We start from the raw sequence: 25,868 nt of genomic DNA on the forward strand, positions 1-25,868 counted from the left end.
ACATCACCATTTCTTCACAGTCGTGGGGGATGACCACCAATATCCTGGTACGAAAATACAGTCCCCGAGGTAGGGGTCTTCGATGATTGCGAACCCGATGTTTATTCACTAAATGTAATGCATTATGCATAAAATATGGAGGGTCAGATCTCCGTAACTAGAGAGAGTAACATCACCATTTCTTCACAGTAGTGGGTGAGGACCACTAATACCCTATCACCAAAATTTCAGTCCCCGGGGTAGGGGTCTTCCATGATTCCAAACTCGATGTTTATTCACTAAGTGTAATGCGTTATTTAAAAATGTCGTCGGAGAGGATATCCATAACTAAAGAGATTAACATCACCATTTCTTAACAGTGGTGGGAGAGGACTATTAACAATCTACTACCAAAACTTCAGTTCCAAGGGTAGGGGGTCTTCGATTATTCCGAACCCGATGTTTATTCACTAAGTGTAATGCGTTATGCATAAAACTTAGAGGGCCGGATCTCCGTAACTAGAGAGAGTAACATCACCATTTCTTCACAGTGGTGGGAGAGAACAACTAATACCTTACTTTAAAAATTTCAGCCCCTGGGGTAGGCGCCTTCGATGATTCCGAACCCGATTTTTATTTACTAAGTGTAATGCTTTATGCATGAAACTTGGAGGGGCGGATCTCCGTAACAAGAGAGAGTAACATAACCATTTTTTCACAGTGATGAGAGAGGACCACTAATACCCTTCCACCAAAATTTCAGTCCCTGGGGTAAGGGGTCTTCGATGATTCCGTACCCGATGTTTATTCACTAAGTGTAATGCGTTATACATAAAGATTGGAGGACCGGATCTCCGTCAGTAAAGATATTGACTTCACCATTTCTTCACAGTGGTGGGATAGGAAAACTAATACCTAACTTCGAAAATATCATTCCATGGAGTAGGGGTTTTCGATGATTTCGAACCCGATGTTTATTCACTAAGTGTAATGTATTATGCATGAAACTTGGAGGGCCGGATCTCCGTAACTAGAGAGAGTAACATCACCATTTCTTCACAGTCGTGGGAGAAGAAAACTAATACCCTACCACAATAATTTCAGTACCCGGGGTAGGGGTCTTCGATGATTCCGAACCCTATGTTTATTCACTAATTGTAATGTGTTATGCGTAAATATTGTAGGGACAGATCTCCGTTACCAGACAGAGTAATATCACGATTTCTTCACAATGGTGGGAGAGGACCACCGATACCTTACTGCGAAAATTTCAGTCCTTGGGATAGGGTCTTCGATGATTCCGAACCCGATGTTTATTCACTAAGTGTAATGCGTTACGCATGAAACTTGGAGGGGCGAATCTCCGTAACTAGAGAGAGCAACATCACCATTTCCTCACAGTGGTGGGAGAGGACCACTAATACCCTACTTCGAAAATTTCAGTCCCTGAGGTAGGGGTCTTCGATGATTCCGAACCCGATGTTTATTCACTAGGTGCAATACATTCTGCATGAAACTTGGAGGGCCTGACCTCGGTAACTAGCGAGAATAACATCACCATTTCTGCACAGTGGTGGGAGACGACCACTAATACTCTACCACAAAAATTTCATTCCCTGGGATAGGGGTCTTCGATGATTTCGAACCCGATGTTTATTCACTAAGTGTAATGCATTATGCATGAAACTTGGAGGGCCGGATCTCCATAACTGGAGAGGGTAACATCACCATTTCTTCACAGTGGTGGGAGAGGACCACTAATACTCTACCACAAAAAATTTAGTACCTGGGGTAGGGGTCTTCGATGATTCCGAACCCGATGTTTATTCACTAAGTGTAATGTGTTATGTGTAAAAATTGTAGGGGCGGATCTCCGTAACTAGAGAGAGAGTAACATCACCATTTCTTAACAATGGTGGGAGAGGACCACTGATACCTTACTGCGAAAATTTCAGTCCACGGGGTAGGGATCTTCGATGATTCCGAATCCGATATTTATTCACTAAGTGTAATGCGTTATGCATAAAACTTGGAGGGGTGGATCTCCGTAACTAGAGAGAATAACATCACCATTTCTTCACAGTGGTGGGAGAGGACCACTAATACCTTACTTCGAAACTTTCAGTCCCCTTGGTAGGGGTCTTCGTTGATTCCGAACCCGATGTTTATTCACTAAGTGCAATGCATTATGCATGAAACTTGGAGGGCCGGATCTCCGTAACTAGAGAGAGTAACATTACCATTTCTTCACAGTAGAGGGAGAGGACCACTAATACTCTACAACCAAAATTTCAGTCGCTGGGGTAGGGGTGTCCGATTATTCCGAACCCGATGTTTATTCACTAAGTGTAATGTGTTATGCATAACAATTGTAGGGGCGGATCTCTGTAACTAGAGAGAGTAACATCACCATTTTTTCACAGTGGTGGGAAATGACCACTGATACCTTACTGCAGAAACTTCAGTCCCGGGGGTAGGAGTCTTCGATGATTCCGAACCCGATGTTTATTCACCAAGTGTAATGCGTTATGCGTAAAACTTGGAGGGGCGGATCTCCGTAACTAGAGAGAGTAACATCACCATTTCTTCACAGTGGTGAGACAGGACTACTAATACCTTACTTCGAAAATTTTAGTCCCCGGGGTAGGGGTCTTCAATGATTCCGAACCCGATGTTTATACACTGATTGTAATGCATTATGCATGAAACTTGGAGGGCCGGATCTCCGTAACTAGAGAGAGTGACATCACCATGTCTTCACATTGGTGGGAGAGGACCACTAACACCCTACCGGAAAAATTTCAGTCCCTTGGGTAGGGGTCTTCGATGATTCCGAACCCGATTTTTATTCACTAAGTGTAATGAATTATGCATAAAAATTGGAGGGGCGGATCTCCGTAACTAGAGAGATTACCATCACCATTTCTTCAAATTGTTTGGGGTTGGTAAGTGGCACACCATCCTTATAATTCCAGTGTGGTGTTGTTGTATACATATAGAAATGTAAATTGTGAACTGTGTTCTAGATGCAGTTCGCTATTTAATTGCGAATAGTGAACTGCGAACTGCGTTCCAAAATCTAATTGCCCCTCTGACATGACTCCCCAAAATGAGAATTCTGGAATGAGAGCTTAAAGTGCCGCGAGCTTTGCACAATTTTCAGCAACTTTGCAGTATATCTGGTGTTTGTGAACCGATATGTGGGCTTCATGTGTTCCTGGCATGTGCTTCCCATAACAAGAGAAATCTCTTGATCGCGAACTCAATGCGCCGCGAGCTGTAATCATAGCGAACTATTTTCGACTGTTACTCTGGTGTTTTTGAACCGATTAAGCTAAAAATTTGTACGTAGGTTATATGGGACCCGGCAAATAGATTTCATCTACTTGTTTGTTTGGTTGTTTGTTCATTTACTTATCAATCGAGAGAGAGAGAGAGAGAGAGAGAGAGAGAGAGAGAGAGAGAGAGTGCCCAACGAGTTAAACAAACAAATGTAGCAGTCAGCAGGTTACATCACCGGTGGCCAGATAGCTCAGTTGAAAGGACACCTAAGATTCAGGGGGCCTGGGTTCGAATCCCGTTCTGGTCAGTTGCATTTTCGCCTTTCTTGTTACACAAAAAATATTGAAATATAAATAGGAAGGGTAGATCGTTCTCGAGGTTTCCACGATTGTCCAAACGGCGGGAGAGTATCCAAACGGCGGTTATCAGGCGTAATCTAATATAATATGATGTCACTAACAAATTTGCGGTGCACAAGACCTAACAACCTCATGATCAGCAGAATGACCCTACAACAAAAGCAAGATGATTTATTGTCGGACAAAATGTAGTGTGTTAGGTATAGCTATAGGGATACCTATAAAAGTTTATCTAATACTCTCTTCCGAATTGTGAAAAGGGAATTTTAGAGAGAGAATATTATTGAGAACATGTTCCCCATACAACTTGTCCTTACTATCTAATATTTTGTACCTACATGAAAAGCGAAGATAACGAACAGTTATCAATCTCACAACTCCCATAGGCAATATAAAATAGATAGTCGGCCAAACACGAACCCCTGGACATATCAGAGGTGGGATCAGGTTCCTAGGAGGAGTAAGCATCCCCTGTCAGTCACAAATATTTTGTTGTCTTCAAGACAATTTGTCACACGTTTGAAAATCAAACCACACGCCATAGAAATGCAGGTTTTTTTATATGCATTACAATAAACATTTTCCCGCGGGCCGCGACCACGTTCTTAATCAGGAAGTGTTAGCTGATATATCGATAAAACGCACGCCTATCATGCCCGAACACAAATCCTCACTAATATCCAAAAGGTTATTATTACGATCACGTAATTTTCATTATTTATAAGATGAACCCATTATTTTTTTGTATTTAGAATTGCTCAATTTTGTTTAAATTTAGTGCGTTGAACAAAATGAATTTCTTGATATTCTCTCCATCATGTTGAATGATATAAATATATTTTTATACAGAAGCTGTTTGCATCACTTACTGAAAGTTTAGTTTTACTATAAAGTCATTAATTTTTTTCACATCTTGAAATACAGTTTGGATTATTTTTTATGAATTCAGTAGATGAAAATATATTGTCGCAGTCAATTATTTATACCGAGACGAGGTTTTTCATGCAAATCCCATCAACAATATGGTGAGAGAATATCGTTAAATCTTAAACATGGGTAAAGAGCAAGTAAAAGCGTTGAACCTGGCGAAAGAGACCATAATTTCATTACAACTGACCAGGCCATTTGTGGAAAGACTGACATAATCACAAATATGATTTTAACTTCCGAAGCATTTTGCGGTTTGGTTCGTTAATTTTTCATGGAAATCAATTTTTTTTTATTATTATTATTTTACATTTTTGAGCCAACTGCCTCATCAGAGTAACAAAATGATAATTAAAGGTAATTCAGAGAGAGAAAGAGAATTAATGTACACAGTAAACAGGTAAAAAATCAAACATAAATGTGATATTTTTAATAGTATAACAGCACTCAAAAATGTTCTCAAGTTCAACAAATCGCTGACATTACTAGTAGTTAATAATTGAATCAATTTAAAAAAACACACACTTGGTCTAGAATAATAATACTTTTCCATGTTCCCCTTCAAATCGTTATCCAGTAGACAGTTCAATATAAAATACAATTCGTCCTCAATATAATGGATATTACAACACGTACATAACCTAATTCAATATTCAAAAGATGGTTAGACAACCGAAATTTAGTTAATCACCTTCTGTATTTTTATCTATGGGTTTTGTTAGATATGTTTGCAAATAGAAGATATCAATAAGGTATTGATATAAGTAGCCTTTTGAAGATCTGACAATATTTTCAAACACATTTTTGGGAGTTGATTTTTTTAATTGAATATGTAAATTGAAAAACAACCCAAATGTCACTAGAAATACATTCTAATGTCAACAGCGATATTTCACACATTCAAAAATTCCTACACGCAGACAGAATAACACCGATCATAATACAGTACACGTCAAAAGCACGGGGTCCCGTGGACTGAAAGTTTAGCGTGGGCATAGAAAAGTCGGTGTCTTTGAAGTTGCGGTTTCTGTGTATTCTAAAACACCTGCATAGACCTTCAAATTCAAAGATACATATACACGTTCACACGTGCCCACAATCGGGAGTCAATCGTCGGCGATGATAGTAGATCAAACCACACGCCATAGAATTTCAGGGTTGTTTCATACAGGCGTTAGCTGATTGACAGATAGCATGTGTACCTCGTGCGTAACAACAGAAATTAGAAAATCAAATTCAAGTATACATGTACACATGTACACACGTGTCCACAATCGGGAAATCAATCGATCGACGGTGACAGTAGTGTCGACTGATTTGTGTTAAATACAAATTAAAGCGAATCGAAAATATCGTGCATCGTCACATTCAATGTTAGAGTGGCTGTATTCAGTGTTCACATTATTGATAAAACTAAGAAAGATGTTTCTGAGCTCGACAGTAGATTCATTTTGATTAGTTTAATGTGCAAACAACCAGTCTTGCAGTTCAAACTTTCAGTTGTAAATCAAATCAAATATTGATTTTAAAAAACTCAAATATTTTGTTGTGTTTTCAAAACAATTTGTCATAAGTTTGAAAATCAAACTATACACCACAGAATTTCCGGTTTTTTAAAATACACGTTTTCCCGTAGTCGGCGAAAAATGCACTTCAAGATAATATTTCATAAAGCTATATTTAAATTCTCTATCATAATGGCAAATCTATTGAGATTTCTATAACACAAGTAAACTTTATTCTATTCATTACAAAGTAAATAAACCCTGTAACATCGTAATGAAACGCCAAGACGAAGTGAGTATTTTAAGAATACGCATCAGACATTCACATTTAACTCATTCTAATCTACTAAATAGAAAACTCCAGCTTGAAGGTATATCCTGCGACCGTCCAAACACTATACATCATATTCGTTTTGGTAATGTGCAATCAATGCAAAAACGTTTTACAAATAATGACAATCATTATATCATACATTCTTTACAAGAATGCGATTTTTACAGAAAAGATTGAATATTTCAATATTAGAAATATTAATATACACGAATTAAATGATCTGTATTTTGACCTGTGCATGTATTTCTAATTTATATGACCGTCGGATGGGACGTTAAAGGGTGCCCCGTACTAAGGATCGAGCCTCCTTGGCATGCAAAAGATCGTTTCTCTGATTTTCGAAAAAGAGTAGGCTTACTGGAGGCCGTTAGGGAAACGCAAACACTTACAACCAAACATATCTAAATTATTTAATTGCCATAAAATGAGATATTGCCAAAACAGCTTAAAACCCCAATTAACCAATCTTAGGCAGCGAATGGCAGCCGATTGACAGATAGAGCAGGTGTACCTCGTGTGTAACAATCAGTACATGTAATGAATAAAATAGTATTCAAGATTTCCTTTACTAAATAATTAGATTAAATGATTTTATTGCATTTTAGATTCATAATGTTGAAATAACTTTCCATTATATCCGATTAATATTCAGTTAGAGTGTTAAAGCACTCATTGTCTAGAATTAATTATATATCTGTTGATTCACGTAATCTTCATTATTTATACAAAAGGTCGAACCGATTAATGCAAGGTGAAGATAACGAACAGTGATCAATCTAATCACTCCTATAAGCAATACAAAATAGATATTTGGGCAAACACGGACCCCTAGACACAACAGAGGTGGGATCAGGTACCTGGGAGGAGTAAGCATCCCCTGTTGACCGGTCACACCCGCCGTGAGCCCTATATCCTGATCAGGTAAACGGAGTTATCCGCAGTCAAAATCAGTGTGCCAAGAACGGCTTAACAATCGGTATGAAACACGTCAGACAGCATTTGACCCAATGATAGGTTGTATTGACGAACTAGATCGTTATAACGACCATATAATTTGCGAAATGCTGACTTCAATCGAGACTGTTGAAACCCCTGTACCATCAACTTGTTTGTCAGTAGCTTACCTCGATTTAAAAAAAAATGATTATACGCAGAACAAGCTCTTGTATATCGAATCAGTTGAGATATATAAACACCATATGCAGGTGATCATGGAATATTGCTACAAAAATAAGGGAAGTTGACGGTGGAGAAGCTGAACTCATCCCGTTTCTCATACAGTTGAATTGTCAGTTTTTCGTTAATGTCGACTTTCAATAAAATATCTAAGTATGAAGCAGAAATGGACGACTCTGTGGTGTCCTTTATTTCGAGCTCACATGGATATATCAAATCGACATATGAATTAAAATTATTATCGTTAATAGACAAAACGCCATCGATATATCGAAATGTCGAATTGAAGGCCACAGTAAGAATTTTTTTCTTCTCACGTAGAAGTTTTTGAATAAATTCTGCTTCATATGAATATAGAAACAGGTCGACTAACAAAGGACCACAATTCGTGCCCATGGGAATTCCAACAGACTGTTGGAAGACCTGATTACGTTTTAATAGAGGCAATAAAAAAAGTCTTGATATTCTGTTCATCATGTTGAATGATAGAAGGATAAGCTTTTAATGATTGACATAATAATAAGAATATTCGTCTTTTAAACTGTATGCATCGTTTACTTAAAGTTTGGTTTTACTGTAAAGTCACATCTTAAAATACAAATTGAATTTTTTCTACGAATTAAATAGATGAAAATATATTGTCACATTAAACTATTCAACCTGAGGGGAGGTCTGCCAACTGCAAATATTATCAACAATTGGCTACACGAAAAAGGTTAGAGAATACCTCGCCTCTGGGGGTTTTTTCGTTCTAAAAATAGTGGGCTGGGATATAAATATCTCAGAACCTTCCGTCCGTTATAGGTGGTGAGGTTAAAACGATGAAATTGAACGGCCTAAAGAAATTATTACGCACCAAATAAAGATGCATTCAAACCAAATATCATCAGTAGATTTAGAATGACGGGTTTTGTTGTTGTTTTTTTCAGTTCGGAGTTGATTTATTGTTGCTCTTTCAAAAAGGTTTTTCAAGGAGGTGGAATCTTTGTCAAAATGTCGCCGGTCATATTGCATACCTTGTACGACGTCATTATGTACGTGAAATGTTAGGACGCCTTTATGACGTCAGACCATTTCAAAACTATTTTAAAATGTAACACATGAAGATTATAAAATGAAAGCCCTTGCGTTAGAATTTTAACTTTGTGTACTGTTTATTGTATGCAAGGTGTATTTCTTTTAATATCTTCTACCGGACACTGTGATTTTTTAAAAACACAATTTGGATATATATATATATATATATATATATATATATATATATATATATATATATTAAGGATTATCTCCCTCACGCATAGTTCTTATCCTTGAACGAATATGACTCCACATTTTTGGCACACTGTGTTTGCCTATAATAGCTCTATAACGTCATTGTTGTTTCGGGTTTCAAACATTTCGGTTGAGCATCGCTGAAAAGACATAATTTGTCGAAAAGCACATCTTGTGCATCAAAATTGGTACCGTATAAGTTTTACATTATGACCCCTGGGTAGAGGCCTCTGCTGGTGGACTGTTAGTCCCTGAGGGTCTCTATAGCACAGTAGCTTGACTGTTAGTCCCTGAGGGTCTATACAGCACAGTAGCTAAGTACTTCGTTACTAGCTTGAAAATACGGATGTATATTTAATTGCTGTTATAAAATTTAGAAATTCATTTCCAAATTAAGGATTATCTCCCTCACGTATAGCTCTTATCCTTAGACGAATTTGATTCCAATTTTTTGTCACACTGTTTTTGCCTATAATAGCTCTAAAACGTTATTTTGACTGTGTGATATCAACTCTTTGTATTTGGATTATATATATATATATATATATATATATATATATATATATATACTTGTATTTTGCATAACTTAGAGGAGTTATGAGATTGATCACTGTTTATAATCTTCACCTTTCGTTTGTTTGATAGGTAAAATACAATGTAAAATGAAAGAAAATCAATTACGAAAGATCAATCCCCATATACAAGTACGATTATTTTGAGGAATTTTTCTTATAGGAGAAAGTATTTAAAGAAACTGGAAAAGAACTAGTAATTCATTTACTGGACGGGTATAACTGCACCTTATTTGCCTACGGACAGACTGGAAGTGGAAAATCCTACTCATTAATGGAGCGTGGAGTGAACAAAGGTAAACACTTTATGGTATTATTAAATATAAGTATTCTAACTTCATTTGATAATACTTTAACACTACAGAAGCCTTTTTCATTCAAGGGAATGATGCGAGCCTTTTTGCTTTCGAATATTTTTTTATCAAAGTCATAACACTAAAATTTTGAATTTATAGTAGGTATATGCAGGATTTGTTCCATGCAAAATGCACTTTTTAAAAAGTTTCTGTGTAATTTTTATAATGTTCTTTATAAATTCTAAATAAAATAATTTGAAATAAGCATGTGAAATTTAAAACGTACATATACGTGTATCATACTTGCCATATATTGTTAAGAAAGATTAAACGCAGACCCCTTGAAAATACCATACTGTAGACCACTTACTTGATTTGTTCTTTCCACTCCAGTAGATGGATACAGTCGCGAAATTATATCCTCAAAGTTATTTTGTCTCTTACTGCCATCTTGACCTCATTCTAGATTTTCCACCCTGCATCCCTGTCTGATTTTACCATCTTATCCACGTTTTCGGTTTCTCTAGTGGCATTTTCCTTTCTCACAGATGATCTCACCTTCCCACCATAGCACTTGTCATATTCAGTTCCAACAGTCTCATTAGCTCGTCGCTTACTCGATCGGTTATTTCTCAGTGTTTTCACTATCTGATGTCATCTTTTCTCCAGGATCTTCTGCAAGAATCTGAACTGACCGATTGAAACTATATGTAATTTTGCGCTTTATCAATAAATAATATAATAATAACGAGCTATAACTGTGTTGGGATTCCAACACAAATGTCTCCGAACAACTCCCCATGTCAAAAATGGTTTTTGATGCTAGATATGGATTCAGAATCCTCCATAAATAAATCAGGCACGTTTATCGTAGAAACAACCAAAGTCCAATCCTGCACATAAGCAAATGTTCAAGTCAAGATATCTATTTCACCAAGGCGATTTAAGGGACAAATAGCATACGCTGATTGAAATTTTCATCAAAAGATATGTGCAGAGTCTATTTTACCGAAATCATCTTTCTTAAAATACATGAAAACATGATTAGAAACATCTTCGCCCGCTTCGAGTTCTATCGAGACAACATCGTCAACTTCGATTAATGAATTTACAGTTGTATGTGTACATGAGTAAGAATTCCAACAACTAATCAACTTAAAGATGCCTCCCTGGCCAGGCAGTGTTTTGAATTCATAAATTCGTCGTCTAATAAGTCGTTTAAATGAAGAGTTTTAAGAGCCTACCTTTGTTTGGAACTGCCGTCTGCCATCTTGTTTTGTCCAATCCTGCACACGATCATGACAGTGATAACTGTGTTGGGATTCCAACACAAATGTCTCCGAACACCTCCCCATGTCAGAAATGGTTTTTCATGGCAGATATGGACTCAGAATCCGCCATAAACCCCAGAAAGTAAATTAGCATGAAATCCGACGGACAAGATTTCTGGTCGCCATTTTCTTCAATGGCGGCCATTTTGAATAATTTCAAAATTGATTGGAAGGAAATACTGATGCTAGAAATGAAATATTGACCCTCAATTGACCCCAGAACCCAAATGAAGTAGATATTTTAACACTTTCAAATATTTTGGTATATGTCAGCCATTTTGAAAATGGCGGCTTATTTTTTTTTATGGTGGAAATGAACTCAGGGTCACCAAATTACTCTAAGAGTAGAATTTGGTTGAAATCCGATAACCTTGAGTTTTTTACGTTTTTGGCCGCCATTTTGAAACGGTGGCAATTTTGAAAATTTGAAAAGTTGATTGCACCCCTCATTATGACCCCCTATCAGCTCACTAAGTTTGAAGTGGATCAGTCGAAGCATCTTCATAAAATGGCGCGGACAAATTTCTCACTAAAGAAGAGGAAGGATAACGAGCTATAACTGTGTCTCCGAACATCCCCCCTCCACTTGTTTTTTATGCCAGATATGGGCTCAGAATCCTCCAGAAACCCTAAGAATTAAATTAAATTGAAATCTGACGGTTTTGATTTTTGGCCGCCATTTTCTTCAATGACGGCCATTTTGAAACATTTGAAAATTGATTGGAAGGGAATGCTGATGCTAGAAATGAACTGTGGACCCCCCATTTACCCCAGAACCCAAATGTTGTAGATATTTTAACACTTTCAAATATGTAATTATATGGCGGTCATTTTGAAAATGGCGGTTCAAAAAAAATTTGATAGTGGAAATGGACTTGGAGTCAAAATCTTACAATAGAAATAAAATTTGGTTGAAATCCGGCAACTTTAATTTTTTGACGTTTTTGGCCGCCATTTTGAAACGTTGGCTATTTTGAAAATTTGAAAAGTTGATTGCACCCCTCCTAATTGACCCCCTATCAGCTGACAAAGTTTGAAGTTGATCAGTCGAAGCACTTTCATATAATCAAGTGAACAAATTTCTCACTAAAGAAGAGGAAAAATAAGAAGAAAATAATAATAACGAGGTATAACTGTGTTGGGATGCCAACACAAATGTCTCCGAACACTTCTCCATGTCAGAAATGATTTTTGATGCAAGATATGCACTCAGGATCCTCCATAAACCGTAGAAACTAGATTTGGTTGAAATCCGACGGACTTGTTTTTTGGCCGCCATTTTCTTCAATGGCGGCCATTTTGAAACATTTGAAAATTGATTCGAAGGGAATACTGATGCTAGAAATGAACTGTGGACCCTCCATTTACTCCAGAACCCAAATGTTGTAGATATTTTAACAGTTTGAAATATTTCGGTATATGGCAGCCATTTTGAAAATGGCGGCTCAAAAAAAAGTTTTGATGCTGGAAATGGACTTGGAGTCAAAATATTACAATAGAAATAGAATTTGGTTGAAATCCGACAACCTTGAGATTTTGACGATTTTTGGCCGCCATCTTGAAACGGCGGCCATTTTGAAAATTTGAAAAGTTGAATGCACCCCTCCTAGTGACCCCCTATCAACTCACAAAGTTTGAAGTGGATCTGTCGAAGCACGTTCACAAAATCGGTCGGACAAATTTATCACTAAAGAAGAGGAATAATAATAAGAAGAAGAAGAAAAAAAAATAATAAAAACGAGCTATAACTGTGTTGGGATTCAAACACAAATGTCTCCGAACGCCTCCCCATGTCAGAAATGGTTTTTGATGCCAGATAAGCACTCGGGATCCTCAAAAAACCCTAGAAACTAAATTTGGTTGAAATCCGACGGACCTGATTTTTGGCCGCCATTTTCTTTAATGGCGGCCATTTTGAAATATTTGAAAATAGAGTGGAAGGAAATACTGATACTAGAAATGAACTGTGGACCCTCCATTTACCCCAGAACCCAAATGTTGTAGATATTTTAACAGTTTAAAATATTTCAGTATATGGCAGCCATTTTGAAAATGGCGACTCAAAAAAAAAATTGATGGTGGAAATGGACTTAGAGTCACTAAATTACCCTAGAAATAGAATTTGGTTGAAATCCGACAACCTTGAGGTTTTGACGATTTTTGGCCGACATCTTGAAACGGCGGCCATTTTGAAAAGTTGAAAAGTTGAATGCACCCCTCCTAGTGACCCCTATCAACTCACAAAGTTTGAAGTGGATCTGTCGAAGCATGTTCACAAAATCGGTCGGACAAATTTCTCACTAAAGAAGAGGAATAAAAATAAGAAAAAGAAAAAAAAAATAAGAAGAACGAGCTACAACTGTGTTGGGATGCCAACACAAATGTCTCCGAACGCCTCCCCATGTCAGAAATGGTTTTTGATGCCAGATAAGCACACAGGATCCTCAAAAAACCCTAGAAACTAAATTTGGTTGAAATCCGACGGACCTGATTTTTGGCCGCCATTTTCTTCAATGGCGACCATTTTGAAACATTTCAAAGTAGAGTGGAAGGAAATACTGATACTAGAAATGAACTGTGGACCCTCCAATTAGCACGGAAACCAAATGTTGCAGAGATTTTAACATTTTCAAATATTTTGGCATATGGCGGCCATTTTGAAAATGGCGGCTCAATTTTTTTTTTTTTTTTTTTTGATAGTGGGAATAGACTTGGGGTCACCAAATTACCCTAGAAATAAAAATTTGGTTGAAATCCGACAACCTTGATTTTTTGACATTTTTGGCCGCCATTTTGAAACGGCGGCCATCTTGAAAATTTCGGAAGTTGATTGCACCCCTTCTCATGGCCCCCTATCAGCTCACAAAGTTTGAAGTGGATCTATCAAAGCACTTTCACAAAATTGCGCGGACAAATTTCTCTGGAAAGAAGAGAAATAAAAAGAAGAAGAAAATAAGAATAACGAGCTATAACTGTGTTGGGATGCCAACACAAATGTCTCCGAACACCTCCCCATGTCAGAAATGCTTTTTGATGCCAGATCAGGATTCTCAAAAAACCCTAGAAACTAGATTTGGTTGAAATCCGACGGACTTGATTTTTTGGCCGCCATTTTCTTCAATGGCGGCCATTTTGAAAAATCTCAAAATAGATTGGAAGGAAATACTGATGCTAGAAATGAATTGTGGACCCTCCATTTACCCCAGAACCCAAATGTTGTACAGATTTTAACACTTTCAAATATTTCAGTATATGGCGGCCATTTTGAAAATGGCGGCTCAAAAAAACATTTGATGGTGGAAATGGACTCGGGGTCATCAAAATACCCTAGAAATAGAATTTGGTTGAAATCCGACAACCTTGATTTGTTGACTTTTTTGGCAGCCATTTTGAAAGGCTGCCATTTTGAAAATTTGAAAACTTGATTTCACCCCTCCTAATGACCCCCTATCAGCTCACAAAGTTTGAAGTGGATCACTCGAAGCATGTTCATAAAATCGCGCGGACAAATTTCTCACTAAAGAAGAGGTAAAATAAGAAGAAAATAATAATAATAACGAGCTATAACTGTGTTGGGATGCCAACACAAATGTCTCCGAACACCTCCCCATGTCAGAAATGGTTCTTGATGCCAGATATGCACTCAGGATCCTCAAAGAACTCTAGAAAATAAATTTGGTTGAAATCCGACGGACTTGATTTTTGGCCGCCATTTTCTTCAATGGCGACCATTTTGAAAGATTTAAAAATTGTTTGGAAGGAAATACTGATGCTAGAAATGAACTGTGGACCCTCAATTTACCCCAGAACCCAAATGTTGTAAAGATTTTAACACTTTCAAATATTTAGGGATATGGCGGCCATTTTGAAAATGGCGGCTCAAAAAAAGATTTTGATGGTGGAAATGGACTTGGGGTCACTAAATTACCCTACAAATAGAATTTGGTTGAAATCCGACAACCTTGAGTTTTTGACGTTTTTTGGCCGCCATCTTGAAACGGCGGTCATTTTGAAAATTTGAAAAGTTGATCGCACCCCTCGTAGTGACCGCCTATCAGCTCAAAAAATTTGAAGTGGATCAGTCAAAGCGTGTTCATATAATCGTGCGGACAAATTTCTCACTGAAGAAGAGGAAAAATAATAAGAAGAAAATAATAATAATAATAATAACGAGCTATAACTGTGTTGGGATGCCAACACAAATGTCTCCAAACACCTCCCCATGTCAGAAATGCTTTTTGATGCCAGATCAGGATTCTCAGAAAACCCTACAAATTAAATTTGGTTGAAATCCGACGGACTTGATTTTTTGGCCGCTATTTTCTTCAATGGCGGCCATTTTGAAAAATCTCAAAATAGATTGGAAGGAAATACTGATACTAGAAATGAATTGTGGACCCTCCATTTACCCCAGAACCCAAATGTTGTACAGATTTTAACACTTTCAAATATTTCAGTATATGGCGGCCATTTAGAAAATGGCAGCTCAAAAAAAAAATTTGATGGTGGAAATGGACTCAGGGTCACTAAAGTACCCTAGAAATAGAATTTGGTTGAAATCCGACAACCTTGAGTTTTTGACGTTTTTTGGCCGCCATCTTGAAACGGCGGCCATTTTGAAAATTGGAAAAGTTGATTGCACCCCTCCTAATGACCCTCTATCAGCTCACAAAGTTTGAAGTGGATCGGTCGAAGCATGTTCATAAAATCGAGCGGACAAATTTCTCACTAAAGAAGAGGAAAAATAAGAAGAAAATAAGAATAACGAGCTATAACTGTGTTGGGATGCCAACACAAATGTCTCCGAACACCTCCCCATGTCGGAAATGGTTTTTGATACCGGATATGCACTCAGGATCCTCTAAAAACCCTAGAGACTAAATTTGGTTGAAATCCGACGGACTTGTAATTTGGCCGCCATTTTCTTCAATGGCGGCCATTTTGAAACAATTGAAAATAGATTGGAAGGAAATACTGATGTTAGAAATGAATTGTGGACCCTCAATTCACCCCAGAACCCAAATGTTGTAAAAATTTCAACACTTTGAAATATTTCGGTATATGGCAGCCATTTTGAAAATTGCGGCTCAAAAAAAAAATTTGATGGTGGAAATGGACTCAGGGTCACTAAAGTACCCTAGAAATAGAATTTGGTTGAAATCCGACAACCTTGAGTTTTTGACTTTTTTGGCCGCCATCTTGAAACGGCGGCCATTTTGAAAATTTGAAAAGTTGAACGCACCCCTCCTAGTGACCCCCTATCAGCTCACAAAGTTTGAAGTGGATCTGTCGAACCACTTTCATACAATCGAGCGGACAAATTTCTCGGAAAGAAGAGGAATAATAAGAAGAAGAAGAAGAAGAAAATAAGAATAACGAGCTATAACTGTGTTGGGATGCCAACACAAATGTCTCCGAACACCTCCCCATGCCACAAATGGTTTTTGATGCCAGATATGCACTCAGTATCCTCAAAAAACCCTAGAAATTAAATTTGGTTGAAATCCGACGGACTTGATTTTTGGCCGCCATTTTCTTCAATGGCGGCAATTTTGAAACATTTGAAAACAGATTGGAAGGAAATACTGATGCTAGAAATGAACTGTAGACCCTCCAATTACCCCAGAAACCAAATGTTGTAGAGATTTTAATATTTTCAAATATATTGGTATATGGCGGCCATTTTGAAAATGGCTGCTGAAAAATTTTTTGAGGGTGGGAATGAACTCGGGGTCACCAAATTACCCTAGAAATAAAATTTGGTTGAAATCCGACAACCTTGATTTTTTGACGTTATTGACCGCCATTTTGAAACGGCGGCCATTTTGAAAATTTCGAAAGTTGATTGCATCCCTCCTCATGACCCCCTATCAGCTCACAAAGTTTGAAGTGGATCTGTTGAAACACTTTCATAAAATCGAGCGGACAAATTTCTCTGGAAAGAAGAGGAATAAAAAGAAGAAGAAGAAGAAGAAAATAAGAATAATAAGAAACGGAGCAAAAACAATATGTCTCCGACACTTTGTGTTCGGAGACATAATAATAATAAGAAGAAGAAGAATAAGAAACGGAGCAAAAACAATATGTCTCCGACACTTTGTGTTCGGAGACATAATAATAAGAAACAAAGCAAAAACAATATGTCTCGGACACTTTGTGTTCGGAGACATAATAAGAAGAATTAGATGCAATCTCGTTGCGAGCAACAAGTGGGTCTTCCGTCCTATTTTAGATGTGATGAGATAAGAATTTGACTGAGATTTTTATTCATAAATAATTATACAAATATATTGTCTAGACGTACAATTTAGCTTCGGTATTACAAATATTGATCATTTAAGTGATATCAATTAAAGACTCTCTGCCCCTCTCGGCCACAAATTAAATCGGTCAGCCTTTTTTCGAGAGAAAAAGTTCATGATGTTATTTACTGCGATACAAATTCGACTGATCAGGCAAGTCATATCATCCGGAGGCCTAAATTTGATATAATTCTAGATATATATCTCAAAACTGAACAAATTTTGTTCTACATGTCCTATGGAAATTTTTTGGAGAAAAAAGTTATCGATTGCAACATTTATCAGACTGTTAAGACTAGACATAAGGCCCGTGGGCCTTTTTCTTGATATCGTTTGAAAGATCTTGCAAAACTGAACAACTTTTGTTCTACATGTCTTATCAAAAGATTCTCGAGAAAAAAGTTAGTAATTGTGACACTAATCAAACTGTTCAGGCGAGCCGTGAGGCCCGCTCGCCTTTTTCATGTTGTTGTTCGAAAGATCTTGCAAAACTGAACAACTTTTCTTCTAGATGTCTTATTAAAAGTTTCTTGACAAAAATGTTATAGATTGCAACAATAACCCAACTGTTCAGGTGAGCCATGAGACCCGCAAGCCTACATGTATTTCTTAACATCGTTAGTTAACGCTCGTGAAACGGAACACCTTTTGTTCTACATGTCTTGTTAAAAGGTTCTCGAGAAAAAAGTTATCAATGTTATTAATTGCGATACAAATTCGACTGTTCAGGGGAGCCATGACGCCTGGAGGCCTATTTTTTATATCATTAGATAGATCTTGCAAAACTAAACAACTTTTATTCTACATCTTTTATCAAAGGTTTCGTGAGAAAAAAGTTAATCATTGTAACAGAAATTCAATGGTTCCGGGGAGCTATGAGACCCATGGGCCCATTTCTTGATATGGCACGAAAGGTCTCAATAAACTGTACAACTTTTGTTATATATGTTTAAGCAAAATATTTACATGTACGAGTAAAAAGTTTTGATTTAAAACGTGGAAAAAAATTGGGCACTTTTTTAAACTCCATTTTCGACCCCTACCGAGCTTCCATACTAGGCACTTCCGAAAATTTGAAAACCCAGGTGCACAACTACAACATGTCGTCTAACATCACTGAAAATTTCAGCCCTCTAGCTTATGTCGTTTTTGAGTTCTTGTCCGGATAAAATGGTCATCTGAAAATCGATAAAAGGGGGATAACTTCCAACCGGAAGTGACTTTTCAAAAATTGAAATGGCGGTACAAACTTCAAATGGCAACGCATCAACCCTGAAAATTTGAAGCAAATTGATCCAGCCATCTCCGAGAAATCTTCTGCACAAAATCGGTAAGGAAAAACAAAGAATAATAACTAGTAATCCTAATTGTTCGCGAACAATTAGAGGACTTTCCACCTTTTCAGTGCTTTTTCTTGAAAATTCATTTTCAAATAATTTTCAAATTTTCAACTTCCATCATGGCGACAGACTCTCTACCACTACACCAGACTTACTTCCTTAATAACGAAGAAGTGCAAGTGAATTATAAACTGTTTAGGGCCACGAAAGCCATTGTTTAAAAGCTGTAACATCCAAAGACAATAAATAAAGGAATTTTAAGGGTGTCAATGTTGTTTTTATGTGTTTGCACGTATGCCAGGCGTCAATGTGCATGGATATAGTGTGGTTTTAAGAGGACGTGTCGAGAGACCGCAAATCCTGTTGTGTTGTATTGTAGACCACCACAGACTCGCACCGGGTGGTGTGTGACCTTGACCTTTGACATTGACCTCATTTTGAAGGTCAAGGTCATCGGTCTTCTTGCAAGTGCTCCCGTGTCTCTAGGTCTATTCATGTCAAAGTTAGAAGCCTCAATAACGATATCGGAGATTTGCAGGGGCAATGACTCTGCTGAAGGGGTTCCGGTTCCCTTTGGTTCACTTCTCATTGCAAGGGGGTTTCACTGGGAACTCCTCAGTGAATGTTTCGTATCTCTACGTCTTTCGGTTCTGGAGGAGTAGCGATAACAAGGTTTTTAATGCTCGTCACCACAGTTCACAGAGGGGTCAAAATTAAGAGTTGTCATTCATGAGGGGTACTAACTTTCCGAAAGGGTCCTCAAATCCTTTCGTTGAATTCCCATGTCAATTGGACCAAGTCACCTCTATGGTCTAGAAAAGGTTGAATTCTCCTATCATTCACGGTTTTCGAGAAGAACCGATAACAAGGGTTTTTCGCGTAAGTCCTCTAAGTTCGTTAAAGGTCAAAGTTCAGTTATGCAGGGTCAAATCTGAGCTTCTTTTAAGATGTCGAATAGGATGGATAACATTGTTTTTCGATAAGTCTTAAGATGTCAAAAGCTTTTCGTGACGGAAAGAAAATAACTAGTAATTCTAATTGTTCGCGAACAATTAGAGGGTTTTCCACCAACAATGATTTAAAAAGAGATATTTAAGAATATTTAAAAGACCTTGAAAATAAAAACAATAATTTTTACGGTGACCTTGACCTTTGACCTTGACCTCATTTTGAAGGTCAAAGGTCATCGGTTTTAATGCAAGTGATCCCATGTCTTTATCTATATTAATAATGTAAAAGCTATAAGCTTAAAAAATGTTAATCAAGATATTCAGGGGCGATAATTTGTTCAGGGGTTTTCGGTTACTTTCGGTTAGCTTCTCAATGCTAAAAAATCGTTGAAAGACCTTGAAATCGGGAAAAAAAATAATTTTGATGATGACCTTGACGTTTGACCTTGACCTCATTTTGAAGGTCAAAGGTCATAGGCCTTAATGCAAGTGATCCCATGTCTTTAACTAAATTAATATAAAAGTTATAGGCTTAGATAATGATATTGGAGACTTTCAGGGGCAATAACTATGCTTAAGGGTTTTCGTATCCCTTCCATTAATTTCTCAATGCAAGGGGCTTTTACTCTGAAGTCATTAGCGAAGGTTTCATGTCTCTATGACTTTCGCTTTAGTAGGAGTAGCGATAACAAGTTTTTCAATGCGAGTCTCCGAAATTCACGAAAGGGTCAAAGTTCAAAGTTATCATGCATAATATCTGAACCAATATTGAAGTCAATACTTACCGATATAATATTTCAATGCTATCTTAAGCAGGAAAAAGGGTATAAAAAGTGTTATTTTCTGGCCTTTTGGGGTGACCTTGACCTTTGACCTTGACATAATTTTCAAGGTCAAAGGTCAACGATTCCATTCCAGTTGGTCCCGTGTCTCCACGATAAACCGTTCTCATGTTGGACATTATTTACGAATAAATCGTAAAACCTAAGGGGCAATAACTCCCTTGAGGGGTCTTCGAATCCTTTTGATTAATGCCCATATGAATGCATCTAAGTCTCTTCTATGTTTCAGCAAAGGTTTGATGCTCCTATCTTTTACGATTAAAGAGGAGTAGCGATAACAAGGATTTTTACGTAAAGTCCAATAACTCCGTAAAAGGTCAAAGGTCAATTACGCAGGGTCACATGTGATCATGTTTCGAGAAGTTGAATATGATGGGTTATAAAACTTTTCGATAAGTCTAAAGATGTCAAATTACTTTTTGGCGGAAAGAAAAGAAGGAAGAAAATAATAACTAGTAATCCTAATTGTTCGAGAACAATTAGAGGTCTTTCCACCTTTTCTGGATTTGTTTCTTGACCTTCAATCTTGATCCATTCTTCAGTAGGTCAAATGAGGCCAAAAAACTTTCAAGTCAATGTAAACTTGGAAAACTGTCAGGGGCCATAACTATTTAAAGGGGTTGGTGAATCTTTTCGCACTGAATAGATTGAAGAGTCTACTAAATCAGTACAAAGCATTAATGATTAAGGTTTGGTATCTCCAGGGTTAACGGTTTCGAAGAACTAGTGATAACAAGCTTTATTTGTAAGATGGGCAATAATTTTTAAAGGAGCCCGGCTTAAGGGCCAAGAAAGATGTTTTAATTGGTTTTAAAAGAACATACTAATGATGCAATGAAAAATGATGTATGTTGAAAGACAAAAGATATATAAAAAGAGCTAAATTCTAAATATTTGAAGTAACCTTGACCTTTGACCTTTACCTAATATTCAAGGTCAAAGGTCAATGATCACATTGCAGTTGGTCCCATCTTTCTATGATTATCGGTTTAAAAGTTAACGATTTGCACAAACACATAAAAGGGCAATAACTCATATACTGAATATGTTGAAGTTGTGCTTTGAGAAACCGAAGACATTGGTGAAGGTTTGGTGTCTCTATGGTCTATGGTTTCAAAGGGGTACCAATAACAAGGTTAATAATGTAAGGGGCAATAACTTTTAAAGGGGTCAGTCTTGGGGTACAGGTATTTAATCTTTAAAATGGATTTAAAAGGACATACTAAAGATTCAATTATATGTAGTATATATATAAGACAAAAGCGTTATAAAAAGAGCTCAATTTCTCATATTTTGAATGACCTTGACCTTTGACCTTGACATAAATTAAAAGGTCAAAGAATGAAGATGCTAATGCAGTTGGTCCCATGTCTCTAGGAAAAATGGTTTTAAATTTTTTTCAATTATTTGTAAAAATCAAAAACTTTCAGGGGCAATAACTCATAAAGGGGTCGAAGAATCTATTTGCAATGAAGATATTGAAGAGTCTCCTTGAATAGTTGAAGACATTGGTGAAGGTTTGGTGTCTCTACGGTCTATGGTTTCAGAGGAGTAGCGATAACAAGGTTAATACTGTAAGGGGCAATAACTTTTAAAGGGGTCAGTCTTAGGATACAGGTATCAAATCTTTAAAATGGATTTAAAAGGACATACTAAAGATTCAATTATATGTAGTATATGTTGAAAGACAAAAGAGATCTAAAAAGAGCTAAATCTCTCATATTTTGAATGACCTTGACCTTTGACCTTGACATAAATTAAGAGGTCAAAGGATGAAGATTATAATGCAGTTAGTCCCATGTCTTTAGGATAAATGGTTTTAAAATTTTTCAATTAATTGTAAAAATCAAAAACTTTCAGGGGCAATAACTCATAAAAGGGGTCGAAGAATCTTTTCGCAATGAATAGATTGAAGAGTCTCCTTGAATAGTTAAAGACATTGGTGAAGGTTTGGTGTCTCTACAGTCTATGGTTTCAGAGAAGTAGCGATAACAAGGTTAATACTGTAAGGGGCAATAACTTTTAAAGGGGTCAGTCTTAAGGTAGAGGAATTAAATCTTTAAAATAGATTTAAAAGGACATACTAAAGATGCAATGATATGTAGTATATGTTGAAAGACAAAAGAGATATAAAAAGAGCTAAATTTCTCATATTTTGAATGACCTTGACCTTTGACCTTGACATAAATTAAAAGGTCAAAGGATGAAGATTATAATGCAGTTGGTCCCATGTCTTTAGGATAAATGGCTTTAAAAATTTTCAATTAATTGTAAAAATCAAAAACTTTCAGGGGCAATAACTCATAAAAGGGGTCAAAGAATCTTTTCGCAATGAATAGATTGAAGAGTCTCCTTGACTAGTCGAAGACATTGGTGAAGGTTTGGTATCTCTACGGTGTACGGTTTCGGACGAGTAGCGATAACAAGCTTTTATTGCAAAAGGGGCAATAACTCCTTGAGGGGTCAAAGTTCATATACGCAGGGTGAACTGCCAAAATCTTTTAAGGAGTACATTCTTATGGACTATAAATCTTTTCGATAAATCTTGAAACTCAAAATCACGCAGAGAAAAAATAATAATAATAACTAGTAATCCTAATTGTTCGTGAACAATTAGAGGTCTTTCCACCTTTTCTGGATTTGTTTCTTGACCTTCAATCTTGATCCATTCTTCAGTAGGTCAAATGAGGCCAAAAAACTTTCAAGTCAATGTAAACTTGGAAAACTTTCAGGGGCCATAACTATTTAAAGGGGTTGGTGAATCTTTTCGCACTGAATAGATTGAAGAGTCTACTAAATCATTACAAAACATTAATGATTAAGGTTTGGTATCTCCAGGGTTAACGGTTTCGAAGGACTAGCGATAAGAAGCTTTATTTGTAAGATGGGCAATAATTTTTAAAGGAGCCCGGCTTAAGGGCCAAGAAAGATGTTTTAATTGGTTTTAAAAGAACATACTAATGATGCAATGAAAAATGATGTATGTTGAAAGACAAAAGAGATATAAAAAGAGCTAAATTCTCAATATTTAAAGTAACTTTGACCTTTGACCTTTACCTAATATTCAGGGTCAAAGGTCAATGATCAGATTGCAGTTGGTCCCATGTTTCTATGATTATCCGTTTAAAAGTTAACGATTAGCACAAACACATAAAAGGGCAATAACTCATATAAGGGGTCAGCGGATCCTTTCACACTGAATATGTTGAAGTTGTGCTTTGAGAAACCGAAGACATTGGTGAAGGTTTGGTGTCTCTATGGTCTATGGTTTCAAGGGGGTAGCGATAACAAGGTTAATAATGTAAGGGGCAATAACTTTTAAAGGGGTCAGTCTTAGGGTACAGGTATCAAATCTTTAAAATGGATTTAAAAGGACATACTAAAGATTCAATTATATGTAGTATATGTTGAAAGACAAAAGAGATCTAAAAAGAGCTAAATTTCTCATATTTTGAATGACCTTGACCTTTGACCTTGACATAAATTAAAAGGTCAAAGAATGAAGATTCTAATGCAGTTGGTCCCATGTCTCTAGGATAAATGGTTTTAATTTTTTTTAATTATTTGTAAAAATCAAAAACTTTCAGGGGCAATAACTCATAAAAGGGGTCGAAGAATCTTTTCGCAATGAATAGATTGAAGAGTCTCCTTGAATAGTTGAAGACATTGGTGAAGGTTTGGTGTCTCTACGGTCTATGGTTTCAGAGGAGTAGCGATAACAAGGTTAATACTGTAAAGGGCAATAACTTTTAAAGGGGTCAATCTTAGGGTACAGGAATTAAATCTTTAAAATAGATTTAAAACAACATACTAAAGATGGAATGATATGTAGTATATGTTGAAAGACAAAAGAGATATAAAAAGAGTTAAATTTCTCATATTTTGAATGACCTTGACCTTTGACTTTGATATAAATCAAAAGGTCAAAGGATGAAGATTCTAATGCAGTTGGTCCCATGTCTCTAGGATAAATGGTTTTAAATTTTTTCAATTATTTGTAAAAATCAAAAACTTTCAGGGGCAATAACTCATAAAAGGGGTCGAAGAATCATTTTGCAATGAATAGATTGAAGAGTCTCCTTGACTAGTCGAAGACATTAGTGAAGGTTTGGTATCTTTACGGTGTTCGGTTTCGGAGGAGTAGCGATAACAAGCTTTTATTGCAAAAGGGGCAATAACTCCTTGAGGGGTCAAAGTTCATATACGCAGGGTGAACTGCCAAAATCTTTTAAGGAGTACATTCTTATGGACTATAAATCTTTTCGATAAATCTTGAAACTCAAAATCACGGGGAGGAAAAATAATAATAATAATAACTAGTAATCCTAATTGTTCGCGAACAATTAGAGGTCTTTCCACCTTTTCTGGATTTGTTTCTTGACCTTCAATCTTGATCCATTCTTCAGTAGGTCAAATGAGGCCAAAAAACTTTCAAGTCAATGTAAACTTGGAAAACTTTCAGGGGCCATAACTATTTAAAGGGGTTGGTGAATCTTTTCGCACTGAATAGATTGAAGAGTCTACTAAATCATTACAAAACATTAATGATTAAGGTTTGGTATCTCCAGGGTTAACGGTTTCGAAGGACTAGTGATAACAAGCTTTATTTGTAAGATGGGTAATAATTTTTAAAGGAGCCCGGCTTAAGGGCCAAGAAAGATGTTTTAATTGGTTTTAAAAGAACATACTAATGATGCAATGAAAAATGATATATGTTGAAAGACAAAAGAGATATAAAAAGAGCTAAATTCTCAATATTTGAAGTAACTTTGACCTTTGACTTTTACCTAATATTCAGGGTCAAAGGTCAATGATCACATTGCAGTTGGTCCCATGTTTCTATGATTATCCGTTTAAAAGTTAACGATTAGCACAAACACATAAAAGGGCAATAACTCATATAAGGGGTCAGCGGATCCTTTCACACTGAATATGTTGAAGTTGTGCTTTGAGAAACCGAAGACATTGATGAAGGTTTGGTGTCTCTATGGTCTATGGTTTCAAAGGAGTAGCGATAACAAGGTTAATAATGTAAGGGGCAATAACTTTTAAAGGGGTCAGTCTTAGGGTACAGGTATCAAATCTTTAAAATGGATTTAAAAGGACATACTAAAGATTCAATTATATGTAGTATATGTTGAAAGACAAAAGAGATCTAAAGAGAGCTAAATTTCTCCTATTTTGAATGACCTTGACCTTTGACCTTGACATAAATTAAAAGGTCAAAGAATGGAGATTCTAATGCAGTTGGTCCCATGTCTCTAGGATAAATGGTTTTAATTTTTTTAAATTATTTGTAAAAATCAAAAACTTTCAGGGGCAATAACTCATAAAAGGGGTCGAAGAATCTTTTCGCAATGAATAGATTGAAGAGTCTCCTTGAATAGTTGAAGACATTGGT

General features: G+C 36.6%; 1 protein-coding gene across 1 annotated transcript in view; it reads left to right on the forward strand.

Moving 5' to 3' along the window:
- Positions 1–25,868, forward strand: part of LOC125654202 (kinesin-like protein KIF28) — a 146,765-nt gene that overhangs the window by 5,595 nt on the left and 115,302 nt on the right. The window contains exon 3 of the mRNA XM_048884039.2: positions 9,570–9,702. Within this exon, the coding sequence (XP_048739996.2) occupies positions 9,570–9,702 (133 nt within the window). The remainder of the gene's footprint in view (positions 1–9,569; positions 9,703–25,868) is intronic.

The sequence above is a fragment of the Ostrea edulis genome, chromosome 7 (assembly GCF_947568905.1).
Source record: "Ostrea edulis chromosome 7, xbOstEdul1.1, whole genome shotgun sequence".
Taxonomy (NCBI): Eukaryota; Metazoa; Mollusca; class Bivalvia; order Ostreida; family Ostreidae; genus Ostrea; species Ostrea edulis.